This window comes from Myodes glareolus, chromosome 21 (assembly GCF_982192425.1).
Source record: "Myodes glareolus chromosome 21, mMyoGla1.1, whole genome shotgun sequence".
NCBI classification, from domain to species: domain Eukaryota; kingdom Metazoa; phylum Chordata; class Mammalia; order Rodentia; family Cricetidae; genus Myodes; species Myodes glareolus.
This window is the reverse complement of record NC_142046.1, coordinates 28,059,627-28,081,255: the sequence shown is the minus strand read 5'-3', so window position 1 is coordinate 28,081,255 and position 21,629 is coordinate 28,059,627. Positions and strand designations below refer to the sequence as shown.

The window sequence follows — 21,629 nt, the reverse complement described above, 5'->3', positions numbered from 1 at the left end:
ATTTTCCTTATCCATTCTTTGCTGACTCCCACAGGACCCAACCCCAAATGAAAGCCACAAACAGTTAATGAGTGCTAAAAGAGGATTCAGTCTTCTTGAGGGATAAAACCCCCAGTAGGTTATCTAATCACAAGTGATCAGCCACATATACATACAGGCAGCACTAAATGGATTCAACCAGTTGTGTTTATATATACATATATATGTAACAATAATTAAAAAAGAAGTCATGGATTTGAGAGAAAGTGAGGGGACCGCGGGAGTTTGGGGTAGAACTATAGAAATAATGAAGATATACTCTTAAATTTCTAGAAATTTTTTAATATAAGTTGAAAAATATCAAACAAAATAATAATATCATACAAAAAAGATGCAGGGCCTGGAGCTGCACCTGAGCTGCAGTGAACTTATAGAAGCTTGGAACACGCCCAGCCCAAGCCTGCCGAACTGGAAGCTGTGTGAAATAGTCAGCCTGGTGTGAATGCCGCCTTCACTTTGAACACTACCTCGAGCAGTTGCAAACTGCATAAAGGCTTGTCAGGCTCTCTCTGTTACACTTTTCCATCTTCTTATCACCCCTGGCCTGAGCTTACAGGGTAAGATACACACTACTTACCTTCCTAGATCATTCTTCTCAATGTGCCCCCCCTCCCCGTAATCACCTGAGCATACTTTCTCCTTGAGCTCTCCTCCAGGGCATTCATCCCAAAAGAACAGAAGATGCATCTTTAGATTAACTGCACAACAGTGTTAGTTCTTGGTAATACTTTCATATTATTCCTCAGAGATTTTTATAGTCAGAAGCTTTCTTTCTTAGCTCATTTCACAAAATGACTCTCCAAAGGGGAATTTTCACTTACTGTCTAATTCCATTGCATCTTGGTTAGGGCAAAGCTACTGTGAATACAGTACCTCTCTAATACAAGGACAAGGACATGTGAGAAGTTTCACCGTAAGGAATTTCAGGCTTTGTGTGTCTAACAGATGAGATGTTGGGAGATGGCAAGGGTTTCTTTCTGATCTGTAGAGCATAGCGCAAGTCTGAAGTCTTGAAGGTGGACTCTTCCGCCCTATTGATCATGATTGTATATTAGCAACTTGCAAAAGTCTGGAAGAAGGTGCCTAGCTCTCCTTCACCAAATGAGTCCCTGAATTTAGACAAGGACATACTTATCGCAAAGCTAAAATAAGGTCCAAGATTCTGTTGCTGTTCTCAACTATTAGATTCTCAAGCAAAAGGAATGAAAGTTAAATGGAGTCTATAACTAAGTTGATGTGTTCTGTTCTCAGTCATTGTGAAATAAGGTAGTCTGCCTGGCATCCTTCTGAAGAGCAGTTAATACTCAACTAAAATACTCAGCTACAGCCACTTACTACTTAGTGTTTTATAAATAATAGGAATGCAATAATTTCATCTAAATGGTTAAAAGTGTACTTTAGCATGACCCTTTATATTGTTTGGTAGACTAGTCTTCCTAAGTTTTTAAAAATATATACACAGCAGAGTATAGCTATCATTCATCCATTCATTTTAAACCCTGACAACACTTGACATTTAGGAACTTTGCTCATATGTGGAGCTTCCAGACCTTTGTAAGAGCGTTGCATACAGATAAATATCAGGTAGTAGGAAAGGACACAGTTGTGAAATTATCTGTAGTAATCCTTGCGAGTGTAGGAGTCAGAGTGAGATGGAATTCCTCGGGATTAATGCAAGTACCAATAAAGTCAGAATCAGTGACAGAAGCAGTGAGCAAGGACAGCAGAGAAAGGGGCAAACATGACACAAACGTGACACGGGAGAGCATGGGGCAGAATGAGGAGAGACAGTGTAGATGGAATGAGAGCCATAGAGATTCTTGAATAATTTCAACTTAAGTAAATTCTAGTCCATAGACTTTTTAGAGAAGAGTATTGTATTGAAGACAATGGTGTGATATAGCCAGGTTTTGAAAGTAGCTTGGAAGAGTGAGTGTCTGAAGCTCTGTGGTGAAGTATAGAAGGTAACAGTTACTATAAAGATGGAGATGAGGAAAGAGACTTTAAATTTCCTGAAAAAGAAAAGATAGCCTAATTATCAATACACTGGTCAGTGAGGCATATTAGTTATCAATTTTCTTATGGCCCAGAGAATATTGTAAGTGGTGACATGCTGACTCTAGAGGCAAGTTTGATCATTAGTGCCGTGTGATGGGTTTTAAGGTATCTTTTTTAAATGTTGTAACTGTACTTGGGGAAGCCAATGAAGATTCTGCAGAGAATCTGGTTCTACAAGCACTAAAACACTTACTCTAGTAGGGAAGGGGTAAAAAGATTAAATTTACAGAAAGTTAATCTAGACTTAAAGTTAATTCGGTCTAATAACTTTCTTAATGAAGTGCAAACCACTCTTCTAGACAGTGGATGATAACATAATAGTAACATGACCTCTACTCTTAGGAACTCACAATATAGGAGGGAGTAGGTATAACCTTGCAAGAAGTTAAGAACCAAAGGAGTGCGGTGCAAGTGTGGAGAGGGTCGCTGCCGAGGAGCTCTGCAGTTGCACACTGGCGGAGGAGAAGGGAATGCATGAACTGGGAGAGAGAACTTTGAGAACTATCAGAAATGGGTGTCGCTTTCAGTATTGCTTAAAACACTTAGAAACTAGAAGCAATTTAATGTAAATATGAGAATTATCTAATGAAAAGTTAAAACATGTAATCATTTTAAAATAGGATATGTGTTTATCTGCTAGTGTAGATAGACATTTAGTGAAAATCCAAGGTGTAGAATAGTGAGCATTAATCTCATAAGATGAGAAATCTGGATATTAATATCTTTACATGAGTATTTTTGAGTATGTACAGCAAGAGGTCTGAAGCTAAGTCACCAAACAGCTGCTCTTACAAACAGGTGTTAGTAACCCTGAGCAGTGGGACCAGGATAGGGAAACATGCATCCCTGAAGTATTAGCATTTTTACAAGGGGTATACACTTTTCTTTTACTGAAGATTTAATTATTTTACATTTGTGCAGATGTAAAAATAATGACTTGTGTCTTATCGCTCATTTCACGTTCTAGAACGTTAAGCCTCACTTGTATTCCTTAGTCTACGTTCTTCCTACTCATTCTGGATAAATTCAGTTGTCCCCTGGATTACTAATTCTGTCTCCTAAACCTTTGTCCTTATGGAGTCCACATAGTAACCCTTTAGGTCATTTGTTTGTTCCTGTTATTGTGTATTTTTAGTGCAATTATCTTTATTGATAATTACTTATACTTTCTATATATGCACTGTCTGTAAGCTCCCTAGGAGCTAGGGTAAGACAGGAAATCATCTTACTTCTATTCAAGAGCGGAAAGCAATTCTTAACAACAATCCAAGAATTTTCTAGACTAGATCCTGGGAGAAATATCTAAGTGAAAGAACAGACACTGTGGTATTAGTTCTTAGATTACAGCCAGTTGCAAAAATATTCCCTGCATGCAGTTTAGAGTGAAGTAATGTTTAAATCCAAAAGAAAATCTAATTGATTGGTCACTATGATTGAGGGGGAGAAAAGACAAGACTTAGTAACAAAGCGGAGAGATGAAAATTGGATTCTATAGCCATCTAAGGAAGAAGAGAGAAGAGTAATGGAGCACTGTTAGCAGATAGAACAGTGTGGGTGATGACTGCTGGGGGAAAGCCTACAGTGGGGAAGACCCATGCAGCTTAATTGATACTTACGGCCTACCAGTTCACTAAGGATGTGTGTATCCTTGGACCTCCTGACCAGAGTTGTAGAGAAAGTGCTCACTAGCACATCATAAAAAGTATGTAACATACAGGAAATAATCGAAAGTCTGGGGCAGTCAAACTTCTAGCAAGGGGAACCTCTGTAGGAAATCATGGAACACCTAATGGGAAAAACACTGAGAATCACTCAGTCAGATGGAAAGAGCAGGAAGATGTAACACAGACAACGGCGCGAGGCATGGGATCTGGAGATCTGGAGATCAAGCCAGGGGTCTTTCAGTGGGCAGAGGTGTCTGATAGGAGACCACATAGCGAGCAGGAGAGACCCACTAGGAAGCAGTCTTATCCAGAAAAAGGGTCCAGGAAAGTTAGGAGGTCAAGAAGAGGGGTCAAGAGAGGGGTGCAGCTGCCACTGTGAGATGAGACGACCTGTGAAGAGTCACCCAGGAAAAGTACATTGCAGAAGCTCTCATGCTAATAAGAAAAAGACATTTCAAAGACAGCAAACCCTGTGGTGCAGAGACAGGGTCACAGGCCAACACTGAAGTGAAAACACATTTCTAACAGGTACTGCTAGCCGGCATTTTCTGTGACAGAACTCCCTCCTTGAAAAGAAAAACAAGGATCTCAGTATGCAAACTGCATGAAACTCTGATATCTATGCATTTCTATTTCAGTTCTTAATTTGATTGTTTCTGATGGCAAATTCCAGTCTGTTAATAGAAATCTCATGTAGCCCAAGACTTTGCCCTCCATTTCCTAGCCTCAAGCCAGGACACTATTTGTGTATACTCTACAAGTGGCCCTGTGGTCTTTCCCCTAACGTTCATCAAGACCATGCTTCTGTTTATAAGTAGCACATAGCTCAGAAGTGACTTAAGGCCATCCCTAGTACTATCTCTTAGAGATATATACTAAGACTGTCTGTCTCTCCACTACCCCATCATCGTGCCTCTTTCCCAGGCACTAACCTAGACTCTCAGCTCTTTTCACAATGATTTGCTATTGCCAGCAGTGGAGTAACACCGGGTGCTCTGCACATTGGCGTGTCTTACATGCTGTGTGCTGTAGACCCCAGCACTACAAAGGAGAACTCTACTATGGAGGTTGGCAGCATTTCTCCTCCTGCATGCCTCCTTGAAGCGGTGAACATGAAACATCTTAGCATCTCGAATGCCTCCGGGTAGAAAGTAGAGGGGAGATAAATTGATTAAAATTTTTAAAGATATCTATATGAAAGGGCAAAGTATAACAATTGCTGTCAAGGCTGTGTAGAAAAAGGACTGCTGAACACCATCAGTGGGATTCATGTTATATTACAGAAGCGATGCGCAAGATGTTAGCCTAAAAGCACACATACACATGGTATTGTACAGACTGAGCAGGATGTACTTCTGTATGAATATATTTGTAACAATGATTAATGATAAAAGAGGCCATGAATTTGAAAGAGAGCAAGGAAGGGTATATAGGAAGGTTCCAAGAGTGAAAAGCAGAGGGGGAAAATGTTACAATTAGATTCTCAAGAAATAAAAGAAATAATATGATAATAGCAACAAAAAAATAAATAAAAACAATGCCAGGCTTGGTAACATACTTGTAATCCCTGCCCTTTGGAGACTGAGACAAGACAGTCAGGACTTTGAGGCCAGTCTAGAATACACAGTTAAAATGTGCTATGACAAGACCCTGTCTTAAAACAGAACCACAAAATTAAAACCAGAACTCCCTGTGATCCATTTGCCATACTGTTGCCTATCTAAAGGGAAAGACCAGTATGTCAAAGCACATGTTGCCCCTTCTCATTACAGTACTGCTCACAACTGCTAGTGTGTGGAGTGCCCTGTGTCTACAAACTCATAAATACATGAGGAAAACGAGGTGCATATATACAGTAGAATATTCTTCAGCCAGAAAAAAAAAAAGAAAGAAATGTTGTCATTTGTATCACCATGAATGAAACTGGAGATTTTGTTCTCAAACCGGGAACAAAAAGATGATTATCAAGTGATCCTTTATGTGGAGTATAAAAAAGTTGATCTCAGAAACTGCAAGGGATGATAGTTAACAGAAGCCGATTTGCAAATCCATCTCTCTGCACTGCCTTCTCTGAAAGCAAGTTTGAAGGACAGAATGCATTATAACTACCCTACAATTACCAATGCAGAGGGCTTTAAAAAATAAAAGGGGGAGAATATTGAAAAATATTTTTCCTTTAATGACTTCTTTATTGACTCTTTGGTAGTTGCACATCACGCACCCCATTCCATTCACCTCCTGGTCCTGTGCCCACCCAAATAAGGAAACAAATCAAAGTAAACAACCAAGTGAACAAAAGCAAAGGCAAAACAAACAAAAAAAAACCCACAACAAAAACGAAACACAATCCAGCACAGAAAAATCCCTTTGCTTCTTTTTTCAGACTTCTCCAACACTTCTTCATTTGTCCTGGTGGCACTGGAGTCTTCAGTGTGTCCCTGTAGAATACCTCTTTATCCCATCAGCTTTACTGTCAAATGTTTATTGCAACAAGTCACTGGTCTGGTTCAAGACCTCTGGTTTCTGGGACACCATCATCACTGGATCCTAACCAGAACTCATCTGGGATATCCTGTGGCTGTCACAAGTCTTGGAGATCTTGCGGGTTATCCTTCCACAGGACTAGTCTCTTCAGCAGCTCCAGCTGGTCCTAGATGGGTTAGATGCTAGGGTGGGTCATCCCAAGGCCCAGCTATGGGCCTGCATAGTAACCAAACTGGTCAGTTCAGGCCTTAGGTGAGTGGGTGGAGCAGCTCCCTTATTCACATAATTGTTGCTGGAAGGTTTACTAAGTAAAAGAAAGAAAATGAGATGGGAATGTAAAGAGGAAGGAAGAGAGAGGGAAACTGAGATTTCAGGAGCAAAAGGGAACAGGGGAGTGAAATGAAGAAATTGGTTAGTAGTGAAGATAAATCTTTCTTGAGCAAAAGCTGCACACTGCCTGTTGATGCCGGACAGAGCAAGTGAAAAGTACGTCTTAGAAATCAGATCAGATCAGTTGGTGATGAGAACCAGCTTAATTGGGAAATAGAAGCCTGTGTTTGAGTAAGAAGCACATCGCAGAATTTGGAAGTGTGAGATGTTTTAAGGTCTTAGTTGGTTGGTTAATTAGTTGTTTTGTTGGTTGATTTGTTTTTATTGGAGAGATTGTCTTGTCTTGTTGAAACAGGATCACAGTATTTAACCCAAGCCTGCCTCAAACTTCAAATTCTTCTGCCTTAGCATCCCAAGTGCTAAAATTACAGGCTCTCATCCTGTGAGATAGTGTTTGTAATGAGATAGAGATAGGTTAGCAAATCCTCAGGAAGGTCAAGATGCTTGAAACGGCCTCATTGAAGAATTGTGATTATATATTGCTTCTCCATATTTATTGTCTGCTCCAGTGACTTTGTGCCCCAACAGTAGCAGAAGCTAAGGAACACCTGTTTCTTAATGATCTGAAAATGAAACTATGGGCTGAAGGTACAAGCTTCCTTCCTCCTCTCAGTATGTGCAGGAAGAACGAGACACAAAGACCAGGATGAGCAGAAGAAAAGTATGATTCTGTAGAGACAGTATGTAAGTTCTGCTGTGAGATTCCTTTGTGGTCTCTGATGATGGTCATTTGTTTGAGACGTTCAAATAAGATTCTGATTAGTTGCTTAGGTGAAGCATTTGTCGAGCAGCTGACTGTGCGCCACAGACGGTACTCTGATTGAAGTAAACTAGGTTATGCTGCAGTAGGGAACACTTCCACACCCCATAGGATTTAGTCACTTAGACAAAAGAATCTCCTTTCATCTCCGTATGCCGCTGCATATGGGACAAGTCTCCACGTGACCACCTGAACCTGCTTATCTTAGCGCAGCGTCTCTGCAGAATTTCCTAAGCTATCTGGAACTGCTCTCAGATGTGTTGATCTGAAGGTCATGTGTGCCATTCAGCTTGTAGTCCTTTGGTTGGAACTGGTCCTCACCCTCAGAAAGGGAGTAAATACGGAATTTATGTCCCCAGAAATAGAGACCTGGGTATTAATGAACGCAAATAACATCCTCCATTGCTTAACTCTGCACTTGGTACCCAGTGAACAAAGCAGGCATCATCTGCCCTTCCCACAGAACTCTGGATGCAGAAGAATATGCTTCTGGAAAGAGCGAGGTTCCCCCAAGCCAGGCAGGAGCTAGATCAAAGACTGCTCAATATATACACACTTATGTGGGAAAATCAGAAATGGTAACAGTATAAGTGACAAGTATGGAGAACTTAGAAATCCTCAATAAATATTTACTGAATGAGTGCTAAGTGAGGAATAAGAAGAAATTTAGCTCTCTGAAACGAAACAGGAAAGGCAACAGAGAGAGACAGATATAGGAAGAAAAAACACATGGAAACAGTTTATGCTTTTCAAATGTTCTGAATAATATTTGGGAATAAAAGCTGTTCTTGCCGTATCTTCAGCTTCCAGGAAGCCTGAAATATTTTCCTGCTGGTCTCTTCTGCTGTAGTGGGGGTATGGAGGAATGAATTCCCTGCCAGACTGTTCTATCCTTACCTACGCACTAGGACGGGTATGATCAGGAAGACTGAACCCTGCCACATTGACTGAAATGTCTTGTTTATTAAAACAAGTTTGCTTGACTGGCATTTGTCAAATATAGGGTCGTGGGAAAACAAATGGGAACAGCTGGGTACTGAAAGGATCAAACCTATGAACATAGAGCTGTGGCATACTATTAGAAGTCGGTCTTTTATGTTCAAAATCATTTACATAAGCAAAGCATATTAGAAGCAAAATAGAAAACAAGCCAAAACAAACCTAACAATTTAGAGATGAACCTCGAAATTGGCATCTATTTGTCCTGCACAGGCAAATTGTAAAACTCATGCTTCCCTACAAATCTTGTTACTCTTGAGTACCAAGAATTGGCTATTAAATACTTAGTACTGGGTGTTTTTCCATGTCCAGAAGCATACAACATTATTTTTAATGATTGCTAAGATTTGTATCGTATGTATCAAAAATATATTTTATTGTTACCACTTTAGATTTTTACAAAGTTGCCATTATAAGTACTGCTGTTATGAATGTTGTAGAATTTCTGTATGTGTCTTTTTAGGCTGAATTTCATAAGTTATCATTATTAGAGGAAAAGTGATGCACACATTAAGGCTTATGGTGACTATTGGCAAATTGCCCTCTAAAGACTATATCACCCATTTCCCACAAGAAACGAGAGAACGGAAATGTGGATCTCGAGACAAGTTCCTTGTGAAAAGCACATTTCTTGTTGATAGCGGGTGTGTCGTCATCAGACCCTTCACTGTCCATGCAATACTTTCTGCTTCAACCTCCTGGAGGACAGTTTCACATTTAGACTGATTTGAGCGTAATTTAAGACATAGTAGCATGTTCCGCTAAATGGGTTCATTAGTATCAGAGGCAGTGCATGGCCCATTGGATATCTAGTGTCCTTGCAGGATGCCATACCTGCATCCTTGCTCTCTCTCCATTCATTACTCACACCTTGTAAGTATGGTTGTTCTATGTGGAACTCTTTAAAGGGTAATGATAAATGCATACATGTGATGCTGGTGGTGGTTTTTTGGTATTTGTTTTCAGCTGTATTTGTGACGAAACAAAATGAAACAGGATTCACACCAGTCTGTTTTGTGTTCTTATACAAAATGATTATTGAATATTAAAAGTTTTGTCTACCTACAAGAGATCTAAAGTTTGTGGTAGGTTGCAATGCATTTGTTTCATATAGAAGCAATGAAAATGTTTGTTCATAAATCCTACTGCCTTTTAAATACTGGAAGTTTTGGGAACTATACTCTTTACCAAGTTAAGTCTCATCTCACCTACAAACTGCACCTTTTTTTATGTTTCCATGAATGTGCCCATCCCTACCCCTCCACACACACACACACACACACACACACACACACACACACACACACACACGAGACAATATTTAGAATACACAATATACCAGGGATCGGTAGCCAGGTTTTTGGAGCGCCAAATGAAAAATTTAGAGAACTGAGTGGCTAGATTTCCCTACAGTGTTACTCTCCCTTTACACTGTATTATGTTATATTGTTTCCATCCTTTTCATCTAAGTATCTCCAAGAGAATCAGACTAAAAGAGCATCTCACAGATAAGGTGGCAGTTATTTGATTGATATGGTTGAAGACTGCATATGGTATATTCTTTCCTCTCAAACTGTTTGGAGTCTCTGTTCTGGCCCACAGCGGTAGTATATATGAAAACTATCCAAACACTTCCCAGTGGTACATGTATATACTACACATCATCTTAAAAAGCAATGAACATTTTGCCATTGCATCCTTTATTATTTGAAGTAAATCAAACTGAGAGACATAGCACTTAAAACAAATTGTTTGAGAACTCTAATTTTATAAGATCTTACAGTTTCATACGATTATAAATGCTGTTTTAAATGTTAATTAGAAGATGCATTTGTTTCAATTCATGATACTGAAAATATTGAGTAAATTGTGAATTAACACATTAAGGGGTACAGATGTCATTTTTCATGAGGTTTCCTGAATAATGTAATTTTCATATTTCATATAGCAGTTTAATAATTTTACAGATTTATTTTATATAATTAGTAAATGAGAAATTCAATTGCTAGTATATAGCTATTTTCTGTAATGAAAAAACTCAAATTTCTGAATTATAAATAAAAAACAAATATTTTGAAGACATCTGGTCTACATCTGTCTGAAATAAGATAATTTAAAAACAGTATAAATAAATGCAAGAAATACTGTAATATTCACACCTTAGAATATTAAAACATTTATTCCATTTAAATATGATTTAATTGGTTAAAGGGTATTTTTTTTTAATTTTAGTATCTTTTAACCTCTCATTCTGTCATTAGAAAAGACTGACAAACTGAAGAAGCCAAAAACATTGGATAATTTTCATGCCTGTGCTCAAGGGAAGTGTGCTCCTTTCTCCTGACTCCTTTCCGTGTCGGCCAGCCTCCATGCTCTGAGCCAATATTTAGTATACATAGATTCAAACTTATCCAACCCTTTTATTGCATTATAATTTTCTACTGAGTTATTGAAAATAAGAGATTAGTGAAAGGGGCTACAGTCTCTTTATTAACTCGTGTGCTCCTCGTCAGCATAGTGAGGCTGAGTACCATGGCAAGGGCTTCATTCCTGTGGAAAGGCCAAGCTCGGCTACTTCCTCATGGTGATGAATGAAGAAGAATCCTTTCAAGAATTTTTTAAGAAAATAAATTTGTGTTTAGTGAAAAATTAACAATTTGGAAAGAAAAAATACTATATACTTCTCTTACTCTTCCTTAAAAATACAAAAGCAAGACAGATTTCCCCTCCAATAAAAGGTCCTTTTCTAATGCATCAACGGGGCTGAGTTTTTTTCTGAGAGCAGGTCTGGATGTGAGGGCGTCCTCAGCAGCACATGGTCGTGACGGGAACCGGTACCGTGTGAGTAGCCCTGAGCTAACACTGGGTCTGTCTTCTGTCCACTACAGGGAGCACGACAAAGATCCTGAGGGTTTCTTTAAGGTATTAATGCATCTGAAGGACCTAGGACTCAACTTCCATGTCTCTGTCCTTGGAGAAACTTTTACAGATGTCCCAGGTACCCATTTTGAATTTTCTAGTGTGTGTGTGTGTGTGTGTTTGTTTGTATTGTTTTTATAGAGAGACATGAGCTCTCCAACTGAAGTATTAATTTCTTCTTTGTTAGAATAATCAAGATGAGCACTGTTAACCAAGATTATATGACAGCATTAAAGTCTGATTCAATTAAAAAAAAACACTTAAGTAAGCATTCTTTGATTTAAGTAGAGAAGAAGCAGTCATCTCTCTTATCAAATATGTTTATACAATGTATTTTATGTAAACAAAATATATTGCTTTGGGCATCTTATTGCTACAGAAAGTGAAAGTTATAATTGAATGTACGACCTCTCCACCTCTGGGGTCACAGTTTTGCATCTTGCTCGTGTTGGTAATGGTCACCATCTGTTAGGTGCCCTGTGTAAAGCATCGGACATCTAGCGTAGATGTGGGGCGGGCCTTGGCCCATATTATTGCTGTCATTAGTCTTTGCCTCTGTACTGAGCTGAAGAAAGTTAAGGTGGAAGCTGTCAATAGCAGATCCTCTCGTTCCTTATGCTAAACAGCACCTTTTCAGGGTCATTTCTTTCATCTTGTATCCCTGTCTTGTATAATGGGATCAGTAAAATATGGAATTTGACACCTCTCTTAAGCATTTTTGTTTGTTTTTTTACAGCCTGGGTTGTAAACGTTGTTCTAAAACCAAGCAACAACAAAGGTTCAGACATAGTCTTGTTGAGTAGTGTCTTGCTGTGGTGTGTTCTGACACTGAACACTTAAGGCACACTCCTCTGGGCAGTGTTTTCTGGTTGTGCCTCAGTATCAGGAACTGCAGCTATCCTGTCCTAATCAGCCTCATCTAGTGGCTTGCCTTCTGCCTTCTGCCTTCTGCAGGGTATGCACCAAACCTTGCCCTGCTCCCCTTAGGAACCAAGCTTCTGTGGACCCTGTCTGCCTGTTGGCTTCTAGTTTATCATTTCGGTCTCAGCTTTGAAGCATGTTCTTGGCTGGAAGTTCCCCATGTTCTCCTAGCACACTGTTTTCCTTCAAGGTGCTTCCTATTATCTGTCACCTTCACTGCATGTGCAGAGTCACTAGGGTTTAGAATGGAGCATACAGGAGGCTACTAGAGACGGGACCTGTCCTGTTCATTACTATCTCCCGAAACACTGACCAGTGGCATCTAGAGATCGGTAATACTTATTAAATAAGTAGCAAAAGTAATTCATGCGACCTCTCATCTGGGAATTTATAGTTCTGTTAAGGAGAGAGCATTTATGTGTAAACACAGAAAACAGAGAGGGGACCAAGTCAACACAGTTATGCATGAGCAATGACACATGGAACTTAGAGGGTTAACAGTGTATTAATAACCAAAGCTACTGGAATAGCCAGAAATAAAAGATTAATTAAATTATTTCAAACAGGGAAAAGCATACCAAAGCAAACATTTTAGAAACTGTATTTAAAGGAGGCAAACTCCAATGAGTAATGCTATGGCATCGTTAATGTGAGTGGAATAAGGGGATTCTACAATGCAGTGTAGTAAGTTAATACTGTCTTCCTCAGACAGGGGAGTGCCAAGATAAGGAGAATGTTGATCGCTAAAGCAAATGAGGTGCAATGAGGCAGAGTCTGTGTTAGAGGCTCTGATGGGGACCCAGGGTGACTGCAGCAGTGGCAGAGAGACGAGTGAGGGGACTGTGTAAGAGGGAAGCAGAGAAGAGGGAAACAGATGGGCAGTTGTACAGAAAGAAGGAAAGAAAAATGCCAACTTTCATAGTTGGTGAATTCCGTTTGCGTGTGCTGCCATTGACTGCTTGCGGATGGACTAGCAGAAGACGCTAGAGGAAATGCCTGAGAGGTTTCTGAACCAGCCTCACCACAGTATAATTTTAGCCTCCTTTGTGAAGCAGGCTCGATTTTTACTTCAAGCAGCACATCCACGGGTACTTTAGGATCTTTACTCTTCCCATCCCACACATTGCCTTTGAGCTATGTAGCACTGAGGAAAACTGCAGCCGGGATGTCGTACGGTCCTTCCAGTGTGCTGTGGAATCTACAAGAAAGAATATCATGCTTTCTGTCTGCATGTTCCTTTATTTCCACTTTATGTCTCAGCCACTGGTCCATGTGTCATGATGGGAAGCAGCCCTCCACGGCCAACATACTTCTGCTTTTTTATCATGAACTGCAAATACTGAAGGACTGAATGTTGCTATCCAGATGGTGTCTTTTAAAACTATGTAGCCTTTACCCCATGGCCATTCTGTATAACTTCGGTCATTCTTGTCATTCTTCTGATGTATTTAACAAATACTTACATGGTGCTTACTGTATTCCAGGTACTATTATTATTCTAAGCCACTCACAAACATTAACTAACTGTTCATATACTCCTGTTCGAGATCAGCTCCCTTTTTTTCTTTTATAGAGAACCAGGGTAATAAAGAAACCAAGCAAGTTCATACAACTAAATGAAGCTCTAACTGTGTATGCTGTTCAGAGTTTCGTGTACTTGTTTCCTGACTCAACATAATCTAACTAAAGGAGGTAATTTTTCCCTAACTCACATCTAACAATCCTACCTTCCAAGCAATCATAAGCATTATATATACTACTTACTTGACGTGTAGACAAATAGTGACTCTGGGTAGAGAAAAGTAACTATTAATAGTTGCTTTTAATAACTGCCTATAAGTCATCTTTTATATTCGTATAAGAAAGAAGGAGTATATGATATAGGAACATTGGATGATTTTCTCCAACTTGATCCTGTAAAAGCAAGATGGGCTCCTGCACACTTGTAATCCCAGTGCTCCAGTTGCTGATGGAAGAGGATCTCTAATTCTAGGTCAGCCTGAGCTATCTAGGGAAACCATGTCTCCAAACACACATTCCCTTTATCTCACACAGAGGCGAAAATACCACTACTAAGTAAAGACACTAGTACCAACAAGATACTGCTATCAGCACTAAATTTCTTCTAAAAATATTAAGACTATGGTGTAATTTTGTGTGGTTTCACTACAAGCAAAACTAATTTTACAAAAATCATTTTCCTGGAAAGTGTGACAAAATTAAGAAGGTCCATTAAGTTTTATAGCCCTGAGAGTCATAACTCTTTTGTATCCTCTTTTGAACCTTTGTTACTTTTTACAAAAGAAGAGGAAGCAAAGGGGTGGTTGGTGACTTATCCACTCCTCCCTCCTAGCTACACTGGACAGCGCAGGAAGAGCCAGGCCAGGAGCTGAGCAGGTCATTGCCTCCATCCCTCAGGGTTGCTATGCTTGTGAGCACACCTGTTTTGAGTGTCTCTGTTGTGCCAGTCACTGCAAGTAGGCTAACTGATAAGTAGGAGGCGTGGTCTATCACATGGGGTAGAACATGGTTTGCTGCTTCATTGATCACTTCTGGAACACTGTCTCCAGTGTTAATTGATCATTCAGCATGTGCCTGGCACGATCCTTCCTCCATTGCTTTACTTAGTCTTCACAATAAACCCTACAAATTGGGCAGCATTGGAATTGCTACTTATGGGAAAAATAAGACCACAAAGGAGTGAAGTTTCGCAAAACCATAATCCAAACATTATGCAGTCTCCAAGGCCAACACTTAGCCTGCATGCACTTTTTGTGGGATTCCAGACCTCTGTCCATTTTACATGGAAGCACACAGGAGGTGTTGTTATAGGAATCCTGATCACGCCTGTGTATCAGTTCCATGTCCTTTAATAAACCTTTTGCAAATGAAAAGCCATTTTTAAAGACTTCAAGTCTATGTCCTAAATATAGTTCACCCCTTAGGCATTAAAGTGTCTTCATCACAAGAAAGTTAGCACAACAAAATATGAAGTAGAAAAATAGCCCACATAATATTCAGCATCATAATAATTTAGTATTGCTCAAATTGCAAAATAACTTTGTCATACTAGAATAGTACAGTTTGCATATATTATCAAGTTTAGAGAATATACTTTGAATCAAAATCTTAAAGAGTTACGGGGGGATAAAAAGCATATTTTCTGTGCACAGCAATGTGAACTCAGACAAGTTCTGAGTGATTTGCATTATGTTTTCTGTTTCAACACAAGTAACCTGGATTTAATATAGTTTTTAAAAGTTCTTCTCAACTCTCAGCTCTTAAATTAAAATAATCTAGACTACACTGAGGTGGAGAAAACCTTAAAATTTCAATGACTTAAAACACAAAATAAATGTTCCTTGTCTACACCATGTGTTTATGCAGATGAGTGGGATTGGGGATGTCATGACCATGACAGTCAGTGAGGACCCTAGCTGATAAGCACATACTAACTATGATCTGAAGTATTACCACCTACCCGAAGAACTACCAAACTCACTCCCGATGTCACCAAGTAGCCGCACTAGCTTGGAAATAGCACTGGGCCCTGCTCCTCTTTAGCCAAAACTTCAAGGTACTGCTCAGTCCTAAGGAAACCCAGTCCTGCTCTCTGACAAAAAAAAAAAAAAAAAAAAAAAAAAAAAAGCAGGAAATGGAAAGAATTAGATGAACTGCACTATGGGCCATCAGAGCTCATTAATGTACACCATGATCTGTAGTTCCACAGAGAGAAAGCCATTCCTCTCCAGGTTTCCACCCTCATCTAAGTAAATCTTGTCCAGCTGATGGAGAATTTACAAATGTGTGGACATTGCCTGCAGTCTTCTTGTTGAAAGATACCTGACAGTATCTGAAGATTCATCTGGTATTTCACATCCTTTAAGAGGGAACCTGTATGGAGGAGATGTAGTCTCTGAAATAGGGTAGGTTCATCTAGTTGTTTTGGCACTTTACAAAACTTATAGAGATTGTTAACTAGGAGTGATTTCCTTCCATCCCTGCGGACATTTGACAACATCCACACACAGTTCTGTCATAACTGTTGGACGGGGTTGGCTCCTGCCAAATAGGGTACCAGTTATTCTTCCAAACATACTAGAAAGTACAGGGTCAACCCAACATCAAAAACATACCTAACCTAATAAAAATATCGGCAGCACCAAGACTGGAAAGGTATGATTGCAAAACGGGTTAGAATTGGGTCGTAGAGTTTTCCAGATGAACCTCAGCTAACTCAATTGTGTGATAAAAAGGACAAGGGAAAGAAAAATAATAAAAACCACCTACTCTATTTCCATGAATTTTTATGAAGATTTTCATAGAAGTAGGTAATTTGGGGAAAGTGCTAAAGTACTATGCAAATTTTATTATAAGACTAGGGGACTTCTCTTCAGAGCTTGTGTGTGGAATGAGTTTCTGAAATCCTTTTTAGAGCCAAAGAAGACATTGAGGGTGCTGTATCTCTAACGTTCTTTATTATTCAGACAATTAAAAGGTCATTCTGCTCTATAAACAGTCTGCGTCTAGTTTCATGTTTAAAGGCAACCTGAAAGCCTAGGAACTCTTCAGTGCACATGTTTTGAGTGTTGGCCAGTTCTCATGATAAGGTCACATTGTTAGCCCTTGAGATGACTTTTTTTTTTAGTAAATGCTTTAGATATCAAGTCAATGGAATGTGTTTGTATACTTTATAATTTCCAACAAATTGTAATTCTACACAAAATATTCTTTTGTATGAGCAGCCAAGGCCTTATGTAAAATTCTTCCTTATTACAGATATGGTACTTTCTCCAAACGAGTTTTAGCTTGAGACATTTGGGCAGCCAAAAGGTCTGAAGAAAACTGAAAACCTGAAGCATGGTTTTGGCAGGCAGAAGCTATTCTGGTTCCCCTGTAATTTAGGTCAAGAGTGGTGTGTGGAAGGCTTCTGGGGAGCATCTGGCCTGGCAGTGGTTACGACTGTGATCTTGCCGTGGTCCTGGTTCTTAGCTCTGGAGTCAAATGCTAGATAATCCTGTGGCAATTTCCTGCCCTCCCACCTCCTGTTCCCTCAGCTCCCAGCTACTGTCTCGTTTTCAGCAGTGTGACTGTACCAAAAAGTAATTCTAGAAAGGTCTAGATAGACAAACCACGTTAATGTAAAGTTTCTACATTGGTCTGCAAATCAAGCCCAATACAAAGGAGTCTATAAATTAGTTAATATTGAATCATAAGATTATATGTGATATGAAACAAAGTCTCCTAGTAAGACAAAACCGAATGAACTCTACTCTATCAAGACTGCACCATCCCACAAGCCAGTCCTCTTTCTGAGTATGCTTTTAGTCTGTTTATTGCCTTGACATGAAGCTGTTTGCAAGCTGTGTCCTATGTTCATATAATGTATGGTGAATATCAGGAGAAGAAAATTCCCTGGGAGTTTACAGTCTGATTTGAAAGCAACAAAAAAAAGGTTTATGTTTACATTTTATTATGACATGCCCTTATTTGTAACTTATTCATAATTTTGGATATATTTTTTATGAACAACGTTTTTTTAATGAACAACTTTTAAGGCAGTCTAACATACTGACATCCCAAATGTACAGCGGAGAAAAATGACTTATTAACTCCATTTTAGATGCACAGGTGTAATGAACAGCTCAGTACATGGAACTGCCTTCACGTGGCTCCCAGAAGGAAGCATGTGAGAAGGTCTTTTTCTCAGGAATTTGAAACCCAAACTAAGTGGAATTTTATTGCCAATCTTATGGTAAAATGAAGAAATCAAACCACCAGTGGCAAAAATAAGGAAGACTACAGAAATGAAAATGGGTTTGCTCCTGACAGAAAAAAAAAATAGCAGAAATGGTAGTATATCTTAAGATAACTTATAAACTGAGCAAGAGTCCAGTTAGGGTGCCACAATATTACTTATATGTCCACACAGAACCGCTGTGAATATTTTACAAAGTAAATAAATAAAAGAGAAAATTATCAAAGATACCAAGTACAAAGGAACTGCAGCAGCAAACCTCTCCTGTCAGATCCAGAGCATGTATGAAATGGTGGCCTTTAGAGTGCTTTCCCGACTCACGGCCATGAGAGCAGAAGGCTCAGCAGAGGGAGAGGATTCAGATGCAGACTGAGGCATATGTATTCTTAATAGCCAACAAACAGGGTGACAAACCAATTCCGGCTTAAACTCTGATGGGTCTTTTTCTTAGTGAAAACAAGAAGCTGGTTAATAAATTAGTAACTTCCATGAAGTAAAAATAGCCAAAGAATTTGTACATTATATATTTTATATATTTATGCTTCAACAATTAATAAATATATATAAACACGAAATAAATGAAGCACATGTTGTAAATATGTCGTAGAGATCAAGGCTTGTAGATGGCAGAAGCGCACTGTCACTCTTTTTCCACACTGTGCTGGGCTGGTAGCTGCCCTCTCCCTCCAGCCCAACAACCCACAGGAGGTCCAGCTGCTTTCCTGTGCACGGGTGAGAAACTAAGCCGAAGGTCCTGTCGCTGATAAACAATAGAGGGAATGATTTGAGAAGAAATAAATATCACATCAAATTTTAAGGGGAAACCTATAATTTTCCAGTAATAAAATAAATGTAAATTCATAGGATTTATGAGTAAGCAGTTATATTCACCAAAGCAACAAAAGCAATAGTATATCATAACTAAGACCACCAGCTCGTGGGGTATCATCCGTGTCAGGATGAGGACAGGATAAATGATTTTCCTGAGCTATGTAAATTAATATACTTCTGTTTTTCTTAGTAATTTCACATCACAAGTTGCATCTAGTAGATTTCAAGTTACAGGAACACCCTCATTCCCTTCTCTGCCTTCCCATCGCTAACAGAACCCTGAGGTCCTGTTCCTCCCTGACCCACAACTCACCGCTGTCTCTGGCAGTCTTGCCCCCATTTCCTGAACCCTCACCTCCTGCAAAGAGCTCACATTAGTTCCCAGCCCCTGGGCCTTCGTATGCTTAGTTTGTCCACCTAGTGTCAGCATTCTTCCTAAGCCCACAACGCCCAAGAGCAGACTTGTAATAAGTCCATATCGTAGATTTTCTGTAGGGTGCACTTCAATTTCTTTTGTAGCAAGGGAGCTTCCTCACAATCCTTCCCCAGCCTAGTGTCTTAAGAGTTCTCATTCTTCTTGCCATTTCATGAATGCGTCTCTTCATTTACCCACCCCCTTGTCTTGTGTTATTCACTGCTTCAAGTTCTCTGTTCCTTCCCCTGTAGGCACACTCATACCCTTTCCCCTCCTGACAGAGTCCCGGGTCCAGTGAAGTCTCTCTCCCACTCTCTCCTCTTCACCCCCATATTGCCATCCGTACTGATTCCTTCACTTGCCGATTCATGTCACACTGCACTGTGGTCATTTGACATTTAGCTGCTGGAATGAGTTCACAGCAGAGCTCCCCAGAAGACAGTTTCTATGTTTTTGGTGCCATTTCAGAATGAGCTACACAGAAGAGTCAGGGCGCTCCACACTTTAACCCCTCTGTTGAGGGAGAAGTTCCTAGTCAGTGGCTGAGCAGTTCCTTTCCTAGAAAAGCCTTGTTAATTCTGCCCATCCCTCCTTCTGAACGCCAGAGACATCCTCAGTGCATGCATGTAGCCGCTCACTCTCATTTCTCAGAGCAGCGTCCTGTGAGAGTCTGTGCTGCGACTACGGTCACTCCCAGGCCTGCCGTACCTTGGCTTATTATCTCCTACTCCTGCAGCTCCTCTGAGTGGGGTGTGTGTCATTTCTGCTAGAACCAGAAGATGCAGAGCCAGCCTCGAGACAAGATCATTTTCCATCCTACCAGGGGGAAGACCGCGAAGATAATATGTTCCGGAATACAACTCCCAAAACATCTCTCAAGAAATTGTTCTCAGAAGTTACAGCTGTGTGAACATCACTGAGGATAAAAAATGTTCTTTCATTTTCATAAAATGGTCTCAGAGTTTGTGAGAAATATACATTTGAGAAAGATACATAGAAATCAGTTAATAAATGGAGAAGATCAAGACATTAATAGGCAAATAGGAATGTGGGACTAGAAGGAACTATGAAAGCTTGTAACAGCATTCATGGCTTAGATGTGCTGAAACACAGGAAAAAGAGCTTCTCTGTAGAGAGAGCTAAGAATATAACCCCACCCAGTGCTTTGCTGTTTTACTCTTGTGTTCCTGCCTTTGTATATTGTCGTAATTTGGACTGTGACGTGGTCACAGTAATACTTTCGCCACTCCGAGACCAGAAGGCCCCTGTGTCCCAGCCTAACTGCTTCTTGAGCCTCTCGGCAGCAGAGTCTGCCAGAAAGAACACAATGGGGAGTGTGTACCTGGACCCGTGCACTGAGCTTTTCCAGCTCTCTTTCCCTTGGCCTGTGTTCCATTTTCAAACGGAAGGCATCAGTTCTTTGCTCTTATGGAACGGCTGCGACCAGGAGCTGGGAAGACTAGCTGTCTGGTTCTGCCTCTGTCACTCACTGGTCTTCTGGCCTCATTTCACTCATCTCTACAACCAGCTCTTCAAAGGACCCAGAATGAGGGAGTGCTTTGGAGACAGGGATTCTCAACTTCAAATGAGGTTCACATTACCACCTGAAAACATTTTATCAAGTGTAAAAGAAAACAATTAGTATCACAATGATGCTTTTTCAAAACACATTCCTTATCATTCTGATGCCTATCACTGTTCTCCATCAAGTGACTAAGAGCCTTTGGGGTAGGCCAGGCAGGACTGTTCCTGTCCCTCCTCTGTAATCCCATCACTGCCTATCGGTTCCTCTTCTGCCTCCAGGTACCCAAAGACTTCTTTCCCACCAAATCCATCCTCACACTGCCCATCACCACAAGCAGCTCACCAACGGAAAGACCTGGGTAAATCCAGACCCTTCTAGCAGAAAAAATAGAGCCAAAAATCTAAGCAGGAAGAGAAGAGCCAAAAAATCTAGGTTAGCTGGTTCAGTGACTCTTGTTTTAGGAACTAGCTGAAGATAAAGTTAGATTATAATCTTGAGAATAATCTTGAGAAACAGGGAGTTACCCACTTGTGATTATCACTGGTATTTTCAGAATTTTCCAATGACACCCTCCCTATCCCCTTTGGATTACTGGGCTGTGATTTCTTCCCTTAAATACTCCTTCTCCTAGCTACTCCGATCGAACTCTCTACCCCTGCATGGGAAATGAATTTCGGCCCTAGTGCACTGGCTCCTGTCCTGTCAATAAACCCCATGTGATTGCAGCAAGGACAGTCTCTCATGAGTTCCGGGGTGGGGGGTGGGGGGGGTCGTGTTATCCCAAGACTTGAGTGAGAGTCTCTTGCTACGGAGGTCTTTCACAAGAACACCATATCTAATTCAATTTTTAGAAGATATGATTTCTT

General features: G+C 40.1%; 1 protein-coding gene across 13 annotated transcripts in view; it reads left to right on the top strand.

Annotated features, from left to right (window-relative positions):
* The window catches only part of Qtman (queuosine-tRNA mannosyltransferase), a 338,666-nt gene that overhangs the window by 302,415 nt on the left and 14,622 nt on the right, over positions 1-21,629 (top strand). For all 13 annotated transcript variants that reach the window (XM_085681197.2, XM_085681196.2, XM_085681193.2 and 10 more), the window contains one exon: positions 11,283-11,392. In XM_085681197.2, the coding sequence (XP_085537323.2) occupies positions 11,283-11,392 (110 nt within the window). The remainder of the gene's footprint in view (positions 1-11,282; positions 11,393-21,629) is intronic.